Genomic DNA, 18898 nt, shown 5'->3' with positions numbered 1-18898 from the left:
ACATAAATAAAATGTGTATTTTCTGTGGCTGCTGGCGTGAGGGGCAGTTCTGTGTGCACAGGGGCTGGTTTAGACTCTGAGGATGAGCTGGTTTTCAGGGGTTCAGGTTCCTCTCACTCCCTGTCAAACCACATCCACATAAGCTTTTTGATTGGCCAATTCTTGTTACATGTGAAGAGCTCCTTAACAGCTCTACTTTTCCACACACTGCTCCCTGGTCCAAACACAGAAAAAAGTTATGGCCACCGTGCATCTGGAAGGGATCAGACTTCATTCTCCACATTAACTAAGAAATGCACTGCAGCCATGCTAGTCTCCTCTCTCTGTCCACAGAGCGACTGGGAGAGGTCTGTCCATTCTGAGGAACGAGGGGAAAGACGCAAAGTTCTGTGTCCCACATAAAACTGTTATCCGTGCGCACTCTGGCTCCTCTCTCGTTTAGGAAGATCATAAAAACATCATGACTGCACGTTTTAAGCCCATTTTGATGTGGCCTTCCCAGAGTCACTGGGAATGTGCACAAAGCACAGCTTAAACCTCAGGCCTGAGGTAGCGCAGGTCAGACCCAGGCTTATTTCTTTTATGGAATGAGTTGAGGCTTAAGCTGGAGTTTGAGACTGTATTTATTATTATTTTATTTATTTATTTTATTTTTTGAGCTAACACTAGTGAGAGCTGGTTATATCTACCTCAGACGAGAAGAATTCCAAAACTAACTAACCTTTTGTTATTATAAAACACACCTGGATGATTGAGCCTAGATATGTTGGTGTTAAATAGAAAAAGCAACAGGGCAGGGATAGTACCTTGGAGAGCTCCTCAGTTTAACGTTTCCGAGCATATTGCCTTGGTATGTTGTCAGCAATCCAACTAATAAACAATGACACTTCATTTTAAAGAAGACAGTCTTAGCCTGCTACATACTTCAATCACCTGAGTGCAGTGTTCTTAATGTTTGCCTGGGGAACAAGAGCCTCAGAGATGAACTCAAACAGAAGTAAAGCTTGGCATCCTGGCTCTTAAAGAAGACTGCTGCAGTGTATGTATGTGTATCCCAGTGCAGCAAACATGTGCATATGGCAGGAAGTTGTATTATTCATGTGTATGTAGAGGCTGAGCGCATCAGCCTCTCTATACACTCAAGGGGCCTTAGCAAGATATACAAGGTGTTAGGGCATGTTCTCTCCCTGGTTGTGCGTTAGTTTGTGGTCTTGTTGTTTATGAGCGTAGAACTTTGAATGAAAATGTACCAAGAAAGTTAGATCTTGGGTGTCAATCATGTACTCAAATGTTGGTCCCTCGTAGATCTTATGCTGATACTGTTTCATAATCCCAAATTAAACTACTACTGCTACTACTTCTACTACTTTATACTTATTTAGCCACTGTTTTGTTTGCAGAAAGTCGATTGCCTCCACTAAAATATAACAGAACTTTATTTACATGCGAAGTCCCGAGACGCTTGCTCTTTGAGTGACAGGAGGACACAGCGGACAAAAACATGAATAATTACTCCTGCTGGGTTTTGTGACGATCTACAGTCCGTCTTATCTGTTTCCACGACAACCAGACAGACCGTTAGACAAAAATTACCCCATAAACCCATGTCCCTAACCTTTTCCATCACATTAGTTGGCAAGTGTTGATCATTCAAACAATGGGCTGCACCTGTTTGTGCCAGACAGCTGCTATACTGCACTTTGTATGTGAGAGAAAAGCATTTGTTACATTCAATTTACTGGTGGCCTTAACAAACACACACGATTTAGCAGGAGCAAATTTGAGTGCGGTTTTTGATTTTGTGTGTTCAGGCATAGCATTGTCAACAGATCATCTCTTAATTGTGCACCTGTTGTGAATGGAATATCGTCAGCAGTAATTAGACATTTTGTAATTATACGCTGGTGTTAAAAGCATGAATGTAAGGATTTTCATAATTAGACGACTACGTTTTATCCCCAATTCTGGTGTAATTCAAAGCTGCTACTCACATGAAAGTACTTAAAGCTGGTTCTGATAGAAAACTGTGAGCATGCATCAGGTTTTTCTTTATATATATTATCTTTTTCGCCTATATTGCTGTGTAATCCGTTACTTGTCGACACTTACGGATTCACACTGCTAAGTATTGTGTTAGCCCGCGCTGCAAAAATGTGCTGATTTGGACTTCTCCCATCTGCTCCAAAAGCCAACTGGAGACAGGAAGAAGCACAAAGAGAGCTAAAGGGGAGAGGTGAATTGGGCTGGAAAGAGAATGGAGAAGAATCTGAAATGAATCTGTCCGGTCCAGATGGTCGAGAGTATGTGAGCATGCATGTTAGCCGCTCATTTGGACTTGTGTTGTTGAGGTATTTATTTAATGTGTGTTTGTGAGTTTAGTCTTACTTCAGACAAATAAGAACATCTGGTGCTTGCGCAGTGATCCCAATCCAATATAGAGACACGCATTTCTGGTCAGAGCGGATTGTGAACTGGAATATACGGGTCTCTGGGGAGCTTAGGGTTAGCTCCTTTAAACACTCTTACACACAGTGTTCTCAATGATATAAGGTTAATAAATCAATAGACATTGCTATCTGAGAAACAATTACAGCTGGCTTCAGTGCAGGTCGCGCTCACACACACAGACACACACAAACACACATATGCGCACATGCTCTGCTCAGTGTATAGAAGGCTATCTTAGGACCAAGCTGTTCAAGTGTTTTCCTGGGAGTACTGTTCAGGAGGAAAATAAACAGTCCAGGTGCACATTAAAAAAAGCAGAGCGAAAATATAGATTTTTTTTAAACGTCCGGGTGTTCTTTTATTTCAACAAACTCATGACAGTTTCTACATTTAAAACCTGACCTCACTTTGTTTGTGTAACTCCCAGCTCCATTTGGTCAAACTTTAGGGTTATTTAGTATGATATGCTTTTATTTGAACAGGGACAGTGCACGGCATTGACCTTAAAAGAACAGGAAAGATGTTTGGTTCCAGGTTATAGCTAAAGTACTAATTTCCACATGTAGTCCCTGGACAGCCTGATGTTTAGTAAAAAAAAGTTTGGTGTAGATGGATGAAAAACTTGTAAACATTTGGCACATACATCGAATACAACACATCTCGCCCTCAAATATGCCATTTCTAAAAACATTCAGTTCACACACACATATTTGCTTTGATATTAGCCATTTCTTTGTCACCTGTGCAAACTTTTGAAAACTTGCGCACGCTCTAATCATTTGACAAACTATTCCACTGACTCCGACGCCGATTTAGCAAGAGAGGTCCTACGTTTTGGACTGCTGCGATCTCCTCTAGAGGGCGCCCTACTGACTCGAGTTGTTATTTCTGAGCTCAGTGAGACAAACCTTCTTAGTGTAGGACTGGCAATACCATGAATAATTTCAAATAGTTGACAGATGTTCGCATATATTAGCAGATTATTGAAGAAAACCACGCAGGCCTCATTCTGGTCTGTTCTCGTGGTACTATGGGAGGAAATGATATGAAAGATTAGCGGCTTTATCCTTGTTTAAAATGCACACAGCCTGTCACGCGTTCATGTACATACCATATGCAGAGTGCTATAAGTGCTCTTATTTCTGCGTGTTTGTGTGAGTGCTCAGTGTCTGGAGATTCGAATGGTCTAAAAGGTGACACGTTCTCACGACCCGAGCTACTAAAACAACAGTCATGTGTGTTTAAATATGTATTTGACAAGTGTAAGTGTCATGGGAGACTATAGGTTATGTTTACATTCTTGAATCTGATGCTTTTCCAGATGGAGGACAGAATAACACTATGACAGATTTCTTTGATAGAATCTTTAGGGTCAAATAATGCAGCTACTTATTGAAACTATTGTGAAATTACAAATATTTTAGCCATGAACCAGGTCAACAAATCTGCAGCTCAATGTTAAACTATTCATGGGTTTGAAGAAAATAATTCCTTTCTGAAATGAAGGATTTTGTGAGGACCTTTCCTTATTCAAAAGCTATAATATTTTCATTTGAATTGCATTATTGCTTTAACAACAGGGGACCATTGTGATGCCAAAACCTTAAAATCATCAAGGAATATGGAGAAAACACTTGAAAAGGGATTTTATAATGTCGTGATGCTACGTGAATGCAATCTATTAACCCGATCTATCAACCAGAATCTCGAGAATTCACTTGATACTAGAAATATCAATTTGCTGGCTCTTCACATCCAGGCATAGCTAATCATAAGAGGAGGTGTGACATTGTGTAATCATAGAATTGCAGGGGAGGGCAGGCTTGTTACAGCAGCAACACATGTCCTAGCACTTAGCACAAACTTAAGTGATGCAATTAAAAGCAAGGTCCTCTGTTAATACTCTGAAGTGAATTTGAAATGTTCTTGTATTCTCTTGCAGCTCAATCATGCGGAGGTGTAGTGCAAGGCCTGAACGGGACCATAGAGTCACCCGGGTTTCCTCACGGTTACCCCAACTACGCCAACTGCACGTGGCTGATCATCACGGGCGAGAGGAACCGGATCCAGCTCACCTTTGTCACGCTGGCGCTGGAGGAGGACTTTGATATTGTGTCGGTCTACGATGGGCAACCGTCGCCCGGCAACTTAAAAATGAGGTAAGAAAGCGAAGCGTTTTAGGGAAGTTGTGCGTTTTTGTCTTTTTGCTGTTGGATTTTGGATAAAAAGGTTTGCCAGTAACTAGGGTTTGATAAATAAAATTATACCCAGATACTAATCAATGATAAAACTAGTGTCAAAACTAGATATCCACTTGAAGAAGTATTGATACTGAAAATAAACCACATTGATACGACAAAATTGGACCTTTTCTGAATAGAGAACTAGTGGTGTAAAATCACATGGTGTTATTAAAGAAACTATTATTTTTTTGTTGGAGATTACACTCTTTTGTCTAAAAAAAGGAGTGTTTTTATTATCACTGTGCTATTGAAAATTATCAAGCATTTTCTTATTGTATTATATTGAAATTTCGTGACAACTCAACTATTGAAGCTTTTTAATTTGGTGGTTGAAGATTTGCAGATTCATTACAAGATCCTTCACTAGATATGATACTTTACTTTGCTGTACTTCATTGACAGACATAGATTACTCTTATTTGGAATACTTTTGATAGTAATGGTAGTATTAGCACAATTATTAGATGTATAAATTAAGTAGAGGAAGTAGTAGTAGGAAGAGGAGGAACATGGTTGTATAAAAGTAATTCTAATATACACATTTTTTATAACTCATAATATTTTAAATACTGTATTCTAATGAACCTTTAATAACATCTTGAAATCCAATACCGCTGAACTGCCAGTGGTATGACCAAGATAAGGTCACACACTTAATTTGTTGGAAATATCAGGAATGAGATATTGATGCATTGGCAGTGCTAGTGTTTGGCGAGTTGTGTGACTGTAATATTGTTGCATAAAGGACAAAGAGAATGGCATTTACAGAGTTGGCATTCAGTGGGAAGCTTATTCATAGTGCTGTGGTGTGTGGGAGGAGAAGCAGAGAACACACCAAGCAGGATTCGAGGGTACTGCTGCAGTTATGAAGAACAGTGGGCTTTCCCTGACAACATCATATACTTGTATTATGTGACACTGAGTCGATGCTTTATGTTAACAGCTGAAATGAGTCGCCTGCAGTGTGAATACTGAGTACACGTATTGGTTTTCTCAAAGCCAAGTGTATTTTCTGCATTTATGCTGGCTGGATTTGTACTACTCTGGCAAAGCCAAGGCTGCGAGGCAATACGATTATTTGTCAAAATGTCTTCCATGTGCAGCAGTTACAAACACAGACCTGAAAAATTAATAAAAGCCAGGGAATAATTTTTTTTTTTACTAAAATATATAATACTTTGCTAATGATTTTAGCTTTACAAAAATGTTTTTAGTGTTAATCCAAAGATGATTTCAGATACAGGTAAATTAATAATTACTAATTGTGTTGAGTCGAGGTTGGCTCTGTATCATCAGATGCAGAGGTTCTGTAGCTTATTCTAGTTCACAGAATTCAACTTTCTTTTGCTGTGGACGGTACCTGGACGACTCAGGGATTACACAGACAAATCAATGCATTCCTACAAACTTTATCAAGTATGTGAACTTTGAACAAAATGAGTGATTTCATGGGTGATACTGACAAAAATGAATATCTCTTTTGCATGAACGATGCACATTTCTGATGCATTTGACAATGTGCAAACATGTGCCTGTAAAAGTGTTGGTTCAGGTTCATGGTAACAGCTTGTTGAGGTACAACTGCATGAAATATATAGGCCTTGTACGTCACTGACATAGACTACAGTAAAATGAATACGGATGTGCCACAGTTGGCAGTATTTTCCAGATGTTATGTGTATTGCTCTGAGTTTGGTTTGACTTTAACAAAGCCTGTTTGTTTTGTCTGGCTCTTAAATAAACTTTTGTCCCCGCTTATGTACTTATGACAAGACATCATTGTTTTGTGTGAGACTGAACAGTTAAGTTTACAAAAATGCTGTGCTGTTAAAACTAAAACATTTTGATTTCCTTTAGTGAGAAAAGACGAGTGTTTCAGTGAGAGGCTTAAACAGAAGATAGACACTAATGTCACAAAAGTAATTTAGACTTGCAACCACTGCTTAAATGGTAATAATAGTATTTTGTGTGTTTGGATAATAGAGTTGAAAGTACTTATACTGCTGTGTCAGCTTCAATGTTTGTGTCTTTAACACATTTTTAACACATTCTCAGTCTTTATATTTGTAATAAAAACAGAACAAATAAAAACGACGGTCCATCCGTCTCTTGTTATCTGGGCTTGGGGCTAAGAAGTACACTGTCTTATGCTGTGAATATAGTGACCCCTAGTGGCTGGATTCAAAATGATGCAGGATGTTTGATAATTATCTTTGCAGCTTGATAAACGAAGTAGATGTACATAGTAACCTTGACATGATACGAATGCTCTTAATTCAACTATTTGTGACACGTCAAGGAAAATCTTTGTCATTTATATATTTTTTTGCAAATATTTGTAGAATTTCTCATTAAAATACCTTCTCTTCCCCTTCGGCTGTCGGTGGTGTTATGGCCATGAGCAAACGCCATCACAGCTGAATGAGCAGTGCAGTTTTACTTTTACTCACCTGGGTCACTCCTGCTTTAGGTCAGTTTCCCTTCAGCGCTGTCGCCTTTGATATTAGAGTTTTGGAACTGTGCAGCAGGATTTTAACTGTCTTTAACTTTAGGAGCAGCGGCGGTGGCGGCAAAAGCTGTGGGGATATATTTTCAATTGGTGGCAGCAATAATAAAGGAGGCAGTCATAGTACTCAATGTTGTAGTAATTGCAGTAGCAGTAGTAAAAGTCAGTGAGACCAGGAGTAGTGGAAGTATTGCACTTTTTAATAATACATTTTGATTAATACATTTGCGTTAAACAAAAGAAAAAAACGGCAACAACAAAACAGTTTTATTGCTAATGATACAAGCAGGCCAAGCTACAAACAAGTTAAATGCCATACCGTGGAACATGCAAAGCAACATCATTTCCAAGGTGACTAACAAGTGGTGGACCCTCTACCTGAAAAGTTACACAGTGCATCTTTACTACGAGGTTTATGTAGCGTTATAAAAGCCACAGGATTAGATACATATCAGTAAAAGAGGCAGTACTATTCCTGCTTACACTTAACGCTCTTCTATATCACACTGTATTTAACATTAAACACAGTGTGGTCATATTTAAGATTATTATGACTCTAATAGTTTCACTGTCCTTGTACTTCTGAGTCAGTCCTGCACTGGTTAGTTTCCTTTCAGTCATTGATATATCAGGGCTGTGGAATGTTACAAATGTTCCTCTGATTGTGTCTTCTATTTAATAAGAATATATTTAGCATAACATTATCTGCGAGATATTTTTGGAGCTAAAGTGTTACCCATGTCACATAGACTCGTGTCAGAGGTGATAATTAGTATTAAGTTTTTCACACTTTATTTCAAATCACACCTACGCTTTAACTTGATCTTATTCGTTTTGGCTCTGCGGCTGCTGGCCTCAGGTGCCGAGAGCTCTCACTGTGAACTCGTTCTCAATGCTTTTCAAATCGAGAGACTGGGCGCCGGGTAGCACTGAGCGTACAGGCTAACGCACCTTCAGCTAAGTTCAGCCATCAGCACCTTACTGTGACTACTGGCATACTGGGTTGGAAATCTGAATGATAAGGCAAGGCACAGTTGTTTTTTTTTTCAGGACGGGACATTTATCATCTGCGTTTGATCCATTCTGTAATGCTTCTTGCAGAGTCCGAGGGATCTTCTCCAGGTTTTGAGCTCCGTTGAGGTTCATGGTGAAGAGTTCCTCAGCATTAGCCCGTTGTGCATGTCTCAGGCTGATGGGGGACATTGTAGTTCTCACAAAAAAAAGCCCATCCAGCCTTTAAACTAAGCTCCCACTACATTATCCTCTTGGTCTAAGGCTGGGATGCTAACCACTCATGTTAATTTCATTTCATCAATTTAAGAATTTATTTTGTTTGAATTGGATTGTGATTTTCAGTGAGTTCACTTTAGAGTTCAGTCACTGGGGCAAGAAATGTTTACATATGTTTTGTCTGTATTGTTTATTTTCTGGAAATACATGTACATTTATCAAGCATTTGCTCCTGTGCTAAAGGTGCATTTTTGCTCCTATGAATGAAAGAATATGCAAACCGGGGTGTTTTTTTGCCAACATGCACAACATCTGAGGTGGAGGAAATGCAACTGAAGTATGTTGGAGACACAGGTGCAAACTTTCTGCGCAGGCTAGGACCTATAGGACATTTGACATTGATTTGAATGCTTTAAAATGACCCACAAGGATATTTCAGATAATAACATGTTTTTTTTAAAAGCAGCAGTAATAAAATATACACTCTTTACCCCTGACACTTTGTCCCTGACTCACATAAGTCTTCAACTGAACTGGAGCATTCCACAGCAGCTGTCCATCAAACGGGGGTTTCACGCATCTGTCCCATGTCCTAAAGCGAAGCCTGCGAGGTCCAATCACCACAGTATAGGGATCCTGGCTGAGTTACGATGTGCGTCCCTGTCCCTGCACTGCTCTGATGCTACATGTATGTCTTTAGTGCATGTATCACCGTGACCCATCATCCTGCGTTTAAATCCAAAGTGAAAACGATGGTTAACCTGCTGTTATAAGGAGCACTTGCTGAATACTCTCATTTACGTGTGGCAGAAATAACATGCACATTTCCCAGTGGTAAATCACGCGCAACACACCCACAAGTTGCCCAACCTATTTTTCCGTTTTTACTCGCAGTTTAGCGCCTGGAATGATAACGTAGGCCCTTAAAGCAGTAAAAATATAATATCAACCTCCTTACAAATGTAAAAAATATAGATACAGCCAAAGAAGTTGACTTTCCCCAGCTAGAACTTGAAAATACTATGTGCAGAGTGAGTGTTGCAGTTGTCAGTGATGGTGTCGACTTTTTCCAGTTTACGCTGCTATACAGAGACAGCCAGAAATCTTGAGCTGCAGCAGTACAGTTTGACATAAATATACAGCACGGTAAAGTATATCCTGTCAACTTTTCTGAAAAATGTCTTGGTCATCTAGTCTGACTCGTTCTGCCCCTGGCTTCTCCCCGCTGAAGTCCAGATCTTTGGCCCGTCATGTCACGACTCCTCCATCACAAGCGCCGTCTTTCAGTTTTACATTTTACTAATCATTTTACTCTGACCCCTGAGCCAGCATGAAGTAATTATCCTGTCCTGGTCCCACCTCTCTCCACACTGGCTGACCCGAAACCCTTCTCTTTGCTCAGCTTCTGGGTGAATGGCTCTGGACTTGCTGATACAAACACATTGTGCTGCCCACATGGAGAAGAGCTGACTGGCCTCTGAGTGTTCACAAAGCAGAGCACATAAGAGGTTGGATATATCTTTGTTATGCAGCCGCCCCTCAAACTGCCCCTGGACTTGGCATGTGGGGAACTGTAGAATCTTAAATATATAAAAGAAAGGCTGATGTGGCTTTGTGGCCCGTCTAACCCACCGCACCCACCCCAGATGTGTGTCAGCAGCAGCAGCAGCAACGCAACAACTCAGCTCCATCCCACTCACACTGACGGCAACAATAGAAATGTGTACAGTAAGTCTCTCTAAACCAATGGATACTGTACTCTTATAACCGCGTCATGACTTATTCACGGCGTCGGGGAGATGATGATATTTGCCGGGTTCAAATCTGCAGAATAAGATGGAGCGTTTACCCTTGAATTAACGGTCAGTGCTTTTGATGATGATGTGATGTCACCCCAAATCACATCTGAAGGCGGGAATTAATGTGTCTTTCCCTCAATTTCAACTGAGTCGTCAAAACGAGGATAGCCCTAGACGTGCTCGGGATGAGAGGAGAATTCTGATAAATACTAAATGAGAGTAGTATTTTTGGAGTATTTTTAGGTTTCCTTCAATATTTAGCTTGAATTACTAATCAAACCAAAGAGCACATTTTCTCTATTGAAAGACTTTGAGGAATGAAGTAATGTTTGTGCAGGACAGACTGTGACTACTTTCCAAGGCAAGTTTATTTGTAGGGCACAAGGTTGAGCAAAAGTGATGCTCACAATAGATAAATGAATACAGAATTTAATGGACATATTTAAAGTGCAGAATATAGTATACAATAAGATTACATTGTTCATTGCTAAATAATATAAGTGCAACAATAAATATACTGCCCCCATTTGGCAAACTGTCCACAACCATAAACTTTAATACTGTGTCAGAATAGAAAATGAGCTGCGTATGCATTTTGATTTAGTTAAGCACAACATAATACATGTTCAGTGGAAAATTGCAAATTCAGCCTAAAAAAGATTAGTCCGGCAAATGGCAAGTGAATGATTGAGTTGGTGGGCCGAGCATTAGAAACATGGATTTAAGTTAGAGCAGCTGCAGGCTAGCAGCTCTCGACAGGTAAATGCTAAATCCTATTCAAATGATGTATGAGTGACAGCTGATTGATGAGAAAACCTACCTTGCATATTTTTGAAGCTCCGGTTCTCGTAAATATTAGAATTTGCCCTAGGTCTTCAAAAATGATCATTTCAAACTGTATATTATGGCTGTGTGTATGTTCTGGCTGTTGGCAGTAGACACATAAACGACACACTTCCAACCACCACTAAAATATACACTACATCTATAAAAACATGGTTCCTCTTATATAAACTGAAAAGTGCATTCGTGGAGAAGACATCTTTATGGTGACTGCGGTTATTTTAAACTGCGTCCAGTCCCTGCATAAGACTCCTGTCACAAGATAAGACAAGACAAATAATGAGTGAAGTGGACGCAGTTGTTGGTATAAATACTCTAGTTTAAATAAATCTTTTTGACCCAAATGCAGTCGAACCTGCAGAGCTAATCCTACATTATCATTCTGCTCCTTGTGCCATTTAAATGAAGGGATTCTCATGCAACACCATTGAGCGGAGGTCTGAGGTATGCCAGGAGGTGCCTTACAAATAATGTATTGCCTTATGAATGTGCATACCTGTACTGCCTCATACCCCCACGATATTCAGATGTGAAGTGCAATGATTGTGGCACCAAGTTAATTACGTTTAATCATAGTAATTAAATGTAAGTATATATAGTTCTAAGAGTATGTGAGAACGCCCCTATATTAGAGCAGAGCTGATTAATAAAATCAAGCCTAATATGCACACGTGGATTAATGCAGAGAATAGTTAAACAGGTAAGAAATAGAAAGAGACTGCTCCGTGCGATTATTCATTAACCTTTGGTGTTAAATAAAGTCCCTGAAAGTATTTAGCATTTCACCACAAGACAGACCCAAACCTCTATGAAAGGCATACTAATGGACTGAGTCTGGCCACAGGACGCCTCTGTCCCTGATTGTTGTTGCCAGAAGTCCTTTGTCATTGAGAGTAAGAATGACTGGAGACAAATGAAGGTGCACACAGTAGATCTAAAAGACAATGTTAGTCTGTCAGTATGTAAATATTTCACACAGTATCAGGCATGTTATTTGCTGTGAAGACGTGTTGTAAATGTTGTAAGAGCTGCTGTATTTAGTTTTCTCTAAATGTAGCCTGTAGTCACAATTATGGAATTCCTGTTATAGTTAGGGGTTGGATATATATATAGCTATAAAATAATGATACGGCTGATTAAAAATTAAAAAAAAAAATCTACAGTTTATTCTGCCTGTTCTATTCTATTAATCTATTTGGATTTAGTGAAGCTTTGAAATCCATTCGATATAAACCCTACTCCCGCTATTGTAAGGTAACAGCTGTTATATGCAGCTACCAAATACAGTCATCTCGCTGTGTTATAACATGACTGATGGCCAGATCCAAAGGTCTTGACGCGGCGGATACAATTTCCTGTGTTTGTGGCTCTATTATACATGCGAGAGAGGGTGAGGGGAGGCAGGGCATGCACACCATGAGGAGCAGGAGCAGCACAGAAAGGTTATCAGTGCAGTGTTGTGTCTGGGGCTGTAGAAACACAGCCCAAATCAGAGCGGGGCAGCATGCAGAACATAGAGACAAGGAAAGAATGAAGATGCAAAAGGCCAAAGTTCAAACTCAAGCTTCGTGTGTGTTTTTTGATAGCCCAGTAGAGGTTAGCTGCTCCCCAGCACACACATATGCACGCTAGCACTCTCTCTAAAAGGTGGCTCTCTGGCCTCAGACTTCTTAAGCTTCCCCCTTCATTTATTCTTCCATCAAACACGCCCCCTCTTGTTTTTTCCGTCCCGTCTGTGGCTGCCTTTTTGTCTCGTTGTGTTGACCTTGTGGTTCTCACTTAAGCTCCATTTCTCTTGTTTACAACAAAACAACTTTCAAAAGGTGGGAAAGTAAGTTTCTCAACCCACACTGTCAGACTTAACCTGTGTTCTTAGATGTAAGAAAGCATTAATAATTAACTGGAAGAGTAAAACTATTAACAGCTCTCAAGGAATAGTTTTTAAACTACCAATCAGAAAATGCCACTGGACAGGATCTACTACGGTGATTCTTGGATGTATGACTTTACTGGCAGGTGCCTCTAGACTTATCTTCTCATAGACGTTCATTATGTTGTACCAGGCAGAACCTCCAGTAAACGTCTGCTCTCTGAGAGCCACACTGCTGCTGATTCACTCAGAGTTTATTTGGAACTTACTGGAAAATGTATTCCATGTTTTCTATTCATTTTGAGATTATAGATATTCTCACCAATTAAAAAGGTTTACTGTAAATTGTGTTTTCACACTGTTGGTTCCTCTACAGTCCAGACATGGGACCCAAAATTCACACTTCTCCAGTATTTTTAAAACAAAAATTGCTGCTTACAAGAAAAAAAGAAAGGAAAAGGATCATAGGAACTGAAAAACCTTGTGAATTTTCACAGAATCCATGGTTTCATTTAAATGACAGGTGACCAATAATCTTCTTTTCATGTGTCACTGAAATAAACACATCTGTACTGTCTGAATCTGTCACAAGATAAAAGTCCAATAACAAGCTCTGTACCACCTCTAAAATGTCTATTTTGCTTATTTACTCTCTCATATAAATACATGGTGTATATTTCATGAGAACACACACTTGACTCAAGCCTGTAAAGGCAGATTTAAATACAGACTTTTGTGAGAGAAATAGGCCACCACTAGATAACCAGGCAATGGAAGTAATCCAGGGACCAGTGAGGAGAGGAGACACTGAGGGGCTGGGGACCTACACAAATGATACAGAATGTGAAGGAAACAGAGACGGGACATAAAATGCTTTTACATTAAATGTGAAAGATCATTTTCTGTTATAGTCTTTGGAAAAGTGTTCTTTTTGGTGGATTATTAGAACGGCTATTCATAGCAAGACTGCAAGCAACATTGTGAAAAAAAACAAACATCTGTACACAGCTGCTAGCGCTTGATGGAGAAGGCGGGGCTTCTTCCTCGTCAATATAGTTCCCCAAAGAATCACTCTCAGCAGCCACGGTATGAAAAAACAAACAAACAAACTCTGAGGGTGGTGCAGAAAAAGTCACAATACCAGTGGAGTAACCAAAAAATTTAATTTGATTACAAATATACAATCCCCCCCCCCCCCCCCCCCCCCCCCCCCCAAATCCAATATTTGATATCTGCTGGGTCCTGAGAAGCATAGTGCACTGTCTCAGCACAGATAAATTGCTTGAGTTCAATGTAATTTGTAAAGCAGCTAAAGTTTCCACACAGGCTCTATCATAGTTTTCTCCAGTAGGTCTGAGTCATTGCACATGAAAGTTGTACATTTATATTCAATATTTTTTTCAACTTTATGATTGTCTATACATATAAAGTAAAACAACCAAAAAAACCAAAACAATACATTATGCAACTCCTTCTTGTGTGCACATGTGCGCCTAGGACCCTGCTGTGTATTCAACAAAGCGCAGGGTGACGGGGTTGGAGGAGGTAGGGGCTTTAGCTAAAGCTAGTAGAACTAAGTCCCTTTGCGGTGGCTAGCCCGGTCCGTCTGTCTGTTTCTTATTGTATTCCTGATAAGTCTCTAAGCTGCTTGGACTTGTCACCAGCCCATCAGAAAGTTCAGCGCAGTTTTCATATTATGATAAGAGTTGAAGACAGGGACAAAAATCTGCCAAAAACGATGATCTTTGTTGGTCCAGCAAAGGCATTACAGAGGTCGGTGGAATAACCACTTCAGGCTTAATAATTCACTCACTGAAGATTTTTGCTATTGATTATCTATCGCTATCTCCCTGTAGGTTCGAAAGGTGGATTTAGCTCCGCTCAGCTCAGTTTATTTGCCATCTGCTCTACAGAAGCCTTTGGCCTTTCACATGAATCTGTTATTGGTGAACATTTATTTCCTGGAGACTGATCCTAACAATAACCATAGTTACTACTTGTCTAACCTTAATCTAAACTGTAACCTTAACCTATTTTAACCCATATCTTAACTTTAGAATCATGTTGTTGGATGTAATAATAAAGGATTTACATCATGGGACCAGATTTTTGTCTCCAACGTGATAAATACCACTCACTCACTGACACAGACCTCCTTGTTAAAGCCTGATCCTGTCAGATCTCAGAAGCTAAGCAGGATGTAGCCTGGTTAGTACTTAGATGGAAGATCACTGGGAATACCTGGTGCCACAGTAAGGCGCCAGTGACAACTGTCATTGTGTCCTTAGATAAGATTGCCTAGTATAAATGTGGTATGTGTGTGAGTGGTGGTGGCATTCTCAAAAGTGTACTAAGTAGAAAAGTGTATTCACTCCTAATGTTAAAATAATGGATTCACCATTTCCATAAAATACAGTTTTATTGGTGTTTTTCAGATTCTATAATGTTGAACCTGGTCATTTCTGTTCAATGACTAGACCCAATAATCACTGTATTACAACAGACATCTGCATTTTGACAGTTGCCTCCATCTATATTAAATATTATTTGTCTCTAGAATTTTCAGAAATCCAGTAATAGCATTGTCAAAAAAAAAAAAAACTTAAACTAGTATCCATCCTCACGTTTGAACTCTGTGAGACCCCAGAATATCTCTGATGACATGAGGAGTAAAACTGTGCTGTTCGCCTGTAGCTTCTGTGCCCGCTGTGGTCCAATGCTGCGCTCATCTGTTGGGCTGGACTGTGGAGCTGATGAGGACATTTAGATTTGCTGGCCTCCCGCATCTCACAACACCTGTTACTGCAGAGGCACAGCAGGGGGCAGGCTGTACACTGGATCCACAAGAGAAGAAGAAAGTCACAGACAGAGGAGTATAGCAACACCATCTGAGCCGCTGCCAGCGCACACATTTCAAATACAGCATTCCTCAAGTTGTCAGGTTGTGCATTACATAACAGCGTACATACACCCTCCCCCTATGTTCCTCGCATTAATGTTATGGATACATATTGGTTATTGAAGAGGCTGCAGTGAAGGTTTAATTTATCGTGAGTCCAGATCGGGCCATGTCACAGAAGTTTCTCATCTGCCTTCATAGTTTAGTTTGTTTACAGTGAGCTCAGGCTCTGGAGCCAAGTGATTTAAGCACAGCTACAAAACACACTGACACAAGGAAAGAAGTGAGAAAAATGGAAAAAGAACGGGGCAGACGGCAGGGGTTCTTCAAACAAGATCTTCTCGCTCAGAGTGAGGCACTCTCTCTGGTGCTCACTCATGAATAGTTGACTACAATGATTGGCCACCCGTGGTCGTGTCATTGCAGTCCTTTCAGTCAAATATCAGGAGGCCTCGTGTGAAAAGCCTTTGCCCAACTTAAACTGAGCCATGAATGCAGCGGGAAGTGATGTGTTTCCTATGAAAGCTGCTTTAAAGCGTATGTAGTCTATAACAAATAAAATGCACAAAGGTACTGCCCACCACGAAACTGGTCCAGCAGAGGCCGCCAATAGATGACCACTTTCTTAGTACTACATTTTACTTTCTTTTTTTTTTTTTTTTTTCAACAAACATTATTTATTGATAGGAATAACCCCTTGAGATGGTAGAAAGGGTAGTCATCTGGATAATGTTTTTGCCCAAGGGCAGGTTTCAGTTATGACTCCTCCCTTAGGCCCAGAGCTGTTCTAGTTCAGGAGAGTATAAATTGTAGTTTCTCCAACCGATACCTTTAGATTTTTTATTTATTTTTTAGGGAAAAAAATGGCAAAAAACAAACTATTGCCCTGATGACTACCTTTTGAAACCTTTTCTACCATGGCCCACTCTTAAACGTACCTGGTTTTAAATAGAATATAAAACAAGCAAAACAGGGATATGTTTGTTTAAAATGGCAAAGATGTGATTTACTGCAGTCAAGCTCTCCAAAAAGTCTGGGAAACAGAAGTTAGAGTTTTTTGTAATAAACTACAAGGCCCAAACAAACAGCAGGTTGGATTAGAGACTTGAGCTGACAGTGAAAGATGCCTTGAGTTACTATGTCTGAGGTTGCCGTCTTTTTAATTGCCTGTATGGTTTCTCTGTTGATACAGGTGTAGCACGTAGATGCAGCAGTAATTAAAACTGTTATGTGTTTCCTAGCAACAGTCAGAGGTATTCAATATGCACTGCTATTTTGAGGGCGCCAAGATTTTATAGCTGGGTGTATCAGACTGGACAGTAAAATGGGGGTGAAGGGTGGGGAGAGAAATTGAGTAAACTGTCATAATGTGGAGTTAGTCTCTCAGTGCATGAGCTGGCAGAGGGTCTGTAGGCCTATGTGCTTATCAATAGAAACCCCCAGATATTTGAATTTTGATTATTACTTGTTGATGATTTTCTCCTTAAAGCTGTTAACAGATACTAACTTCCACCATCTTCAAAGTACAGTATGTTATGTGCAGTGTTTGCATGTTTCTCCCTGTGTCCGGGGGGTTTCCTCCATGCACTCTGGTTTATCCCATCATTCCAATACTGCACATCCACCAAAGGTACAATTCTCCACCTAGGGTAGTCCTAACCAGGCCTAGATCATGATATGGGGCCTCGTTTATAAAGCTTGCTTACGCATTGCATGATAGGTGATATTTATAAAACTTTATGAAACCACTAGGCGCAGGACTTTGCTTATCTCTGCACCAGCTGGGACTCTAGCGTGTGCACTCGGTAAAGTCAGGAAACACAGGGAAAAATTGACACTTGTGGAGAGGAGTAAAAGTGAAGAGAATTTTAGGAAGAAAATACATCTTATGAAAGAATTGCATTCACATTACGCATTTATGCTCTTAAGGGCCCTAGCAAAATAAAAGAATATGCCTGTGCCCAACCCGTCCCAGGCCCGCACACTCAAAGAGGTAAGCTGATGTTTGATGTTCAGTGTGGAGTTTTATTTGCAAGAGAGCGCCTGATACGTGTCTGATGTGTTTACATCCTTTTATGTTCTACCTGCACTTGTCTCTGCCTGGGAACCAAACTCCCGATCACTTCTCCACATATCCCTCCCTCGCTCCTTTCGCTCTGTCAGGTAGGGCATCTGTGTCACTCACCCGCGCTCATGGCCCCCTCATCTGACCATTCAGACCTCTGGGTGGATGTATTTGTGTGTGAACAGGGCAAATCCTCACGCACTTCGGCATATTTAAATATAGTGATAAAGGTCTGAAATACTACAACTAGGCTATGTCTGCAAATGCATAGGCTAGTTTAGTTTGGTATAAAACAAAACAAACAAACATAATTAAGGTTTGGGCCATTACAATCACTTTTATTTATTTTTTGTAATAAACCCTTACGTGATGGCGTGGTGCTGCGTGGAGCACCTCCCTCCTCCTCTGTGTCCTGCTTCGTGGTCAAACCCACTGACTCGTGGCTCATGTTTTGGCCGATCTCATTCATGGGTCACTTTGCACGGCCTTATTATGGTGAAGTGGAGGCGTGGAGAGGGCGTTATGCAATGTGGGTTTATGTGGGGGTGTGGCCTCTAGGAGTACGCACTTGCTTTGGAAATTTTCTACGCAATCCTTTATAAATGAGGCCCCTGGAGATGGATCAGCTGACATTGAAGTGGCATTGGCGGATAGGTCAGGTACAGGACAAATTTCATGGGGGACAGTAAAGGGGAACCTTAACCTAATTCATAGTGAACAAATAGTTTATTAATGATTCAAGCTTAGTAACTCTTAACACCCTAATCCTAAACCCTTTGATTAAGTAGTTACTAAGATCCAATCATTCTTATCATTCTTAATACACTATTTGTTCATGATTCTTAAGGCTGTACATTGTGTAATTATTATAAAGTTGTTACCCTTTTTAAATCACTTTTCTTAATGTAATGTTTATATACTAAGTCTTTGCTATGATTGAATGTTTGTTGTTGTCTTCAGTGTTATGTGGCAGATTAGACTAATGTCCCTCAGAG

At 40.1% G+C, this 18898-nt stretch overlaps 1 protein-coding gene across 1 annotated transcript in view; it reads left to right on the top strand.

The window, feature by feature from the left end:
* The first annotated feature begins 4368 nt into the window (after positions 1–4368).
* The window catches only part of LOC117389056 (CUB and sushi domain-containing protein 1-like), a 234072-nt gene continuing 219542 nt past the window's right edge, over positions 4369–18898 (top strand). Inside the window, exon 1 of the mRNA XM_033986629.2 lies at positions 4369–4607. Within this exon, the coding sequence (XP_033842520.2) occupies positions 4369–4607 (239 nt within the window). The remainder of the gene's footprint in view (positions 4608–18898) is intronic.

The sequence above is a fragment of the Periophthalmus magnuspinnatus genome, chromosome 3, assembly GCF_009829125.3.
Source record: "Periophthalmus magnuspinnatus isolate fPerMag1 chromosome 3, fPerMag1.2.pri, whole genome shotgun sequence".
NCBI classification, from domain to species: Eukaryota; Metazoa; Chordata; class Actinopteri; order Gobiiformes; family Gobiidae; genus Periophthalmus; species Periophthalmus magnuspinnatus.
This window is presented reverse-complemented; position numbering and strand designations above follow the sequence as displayed.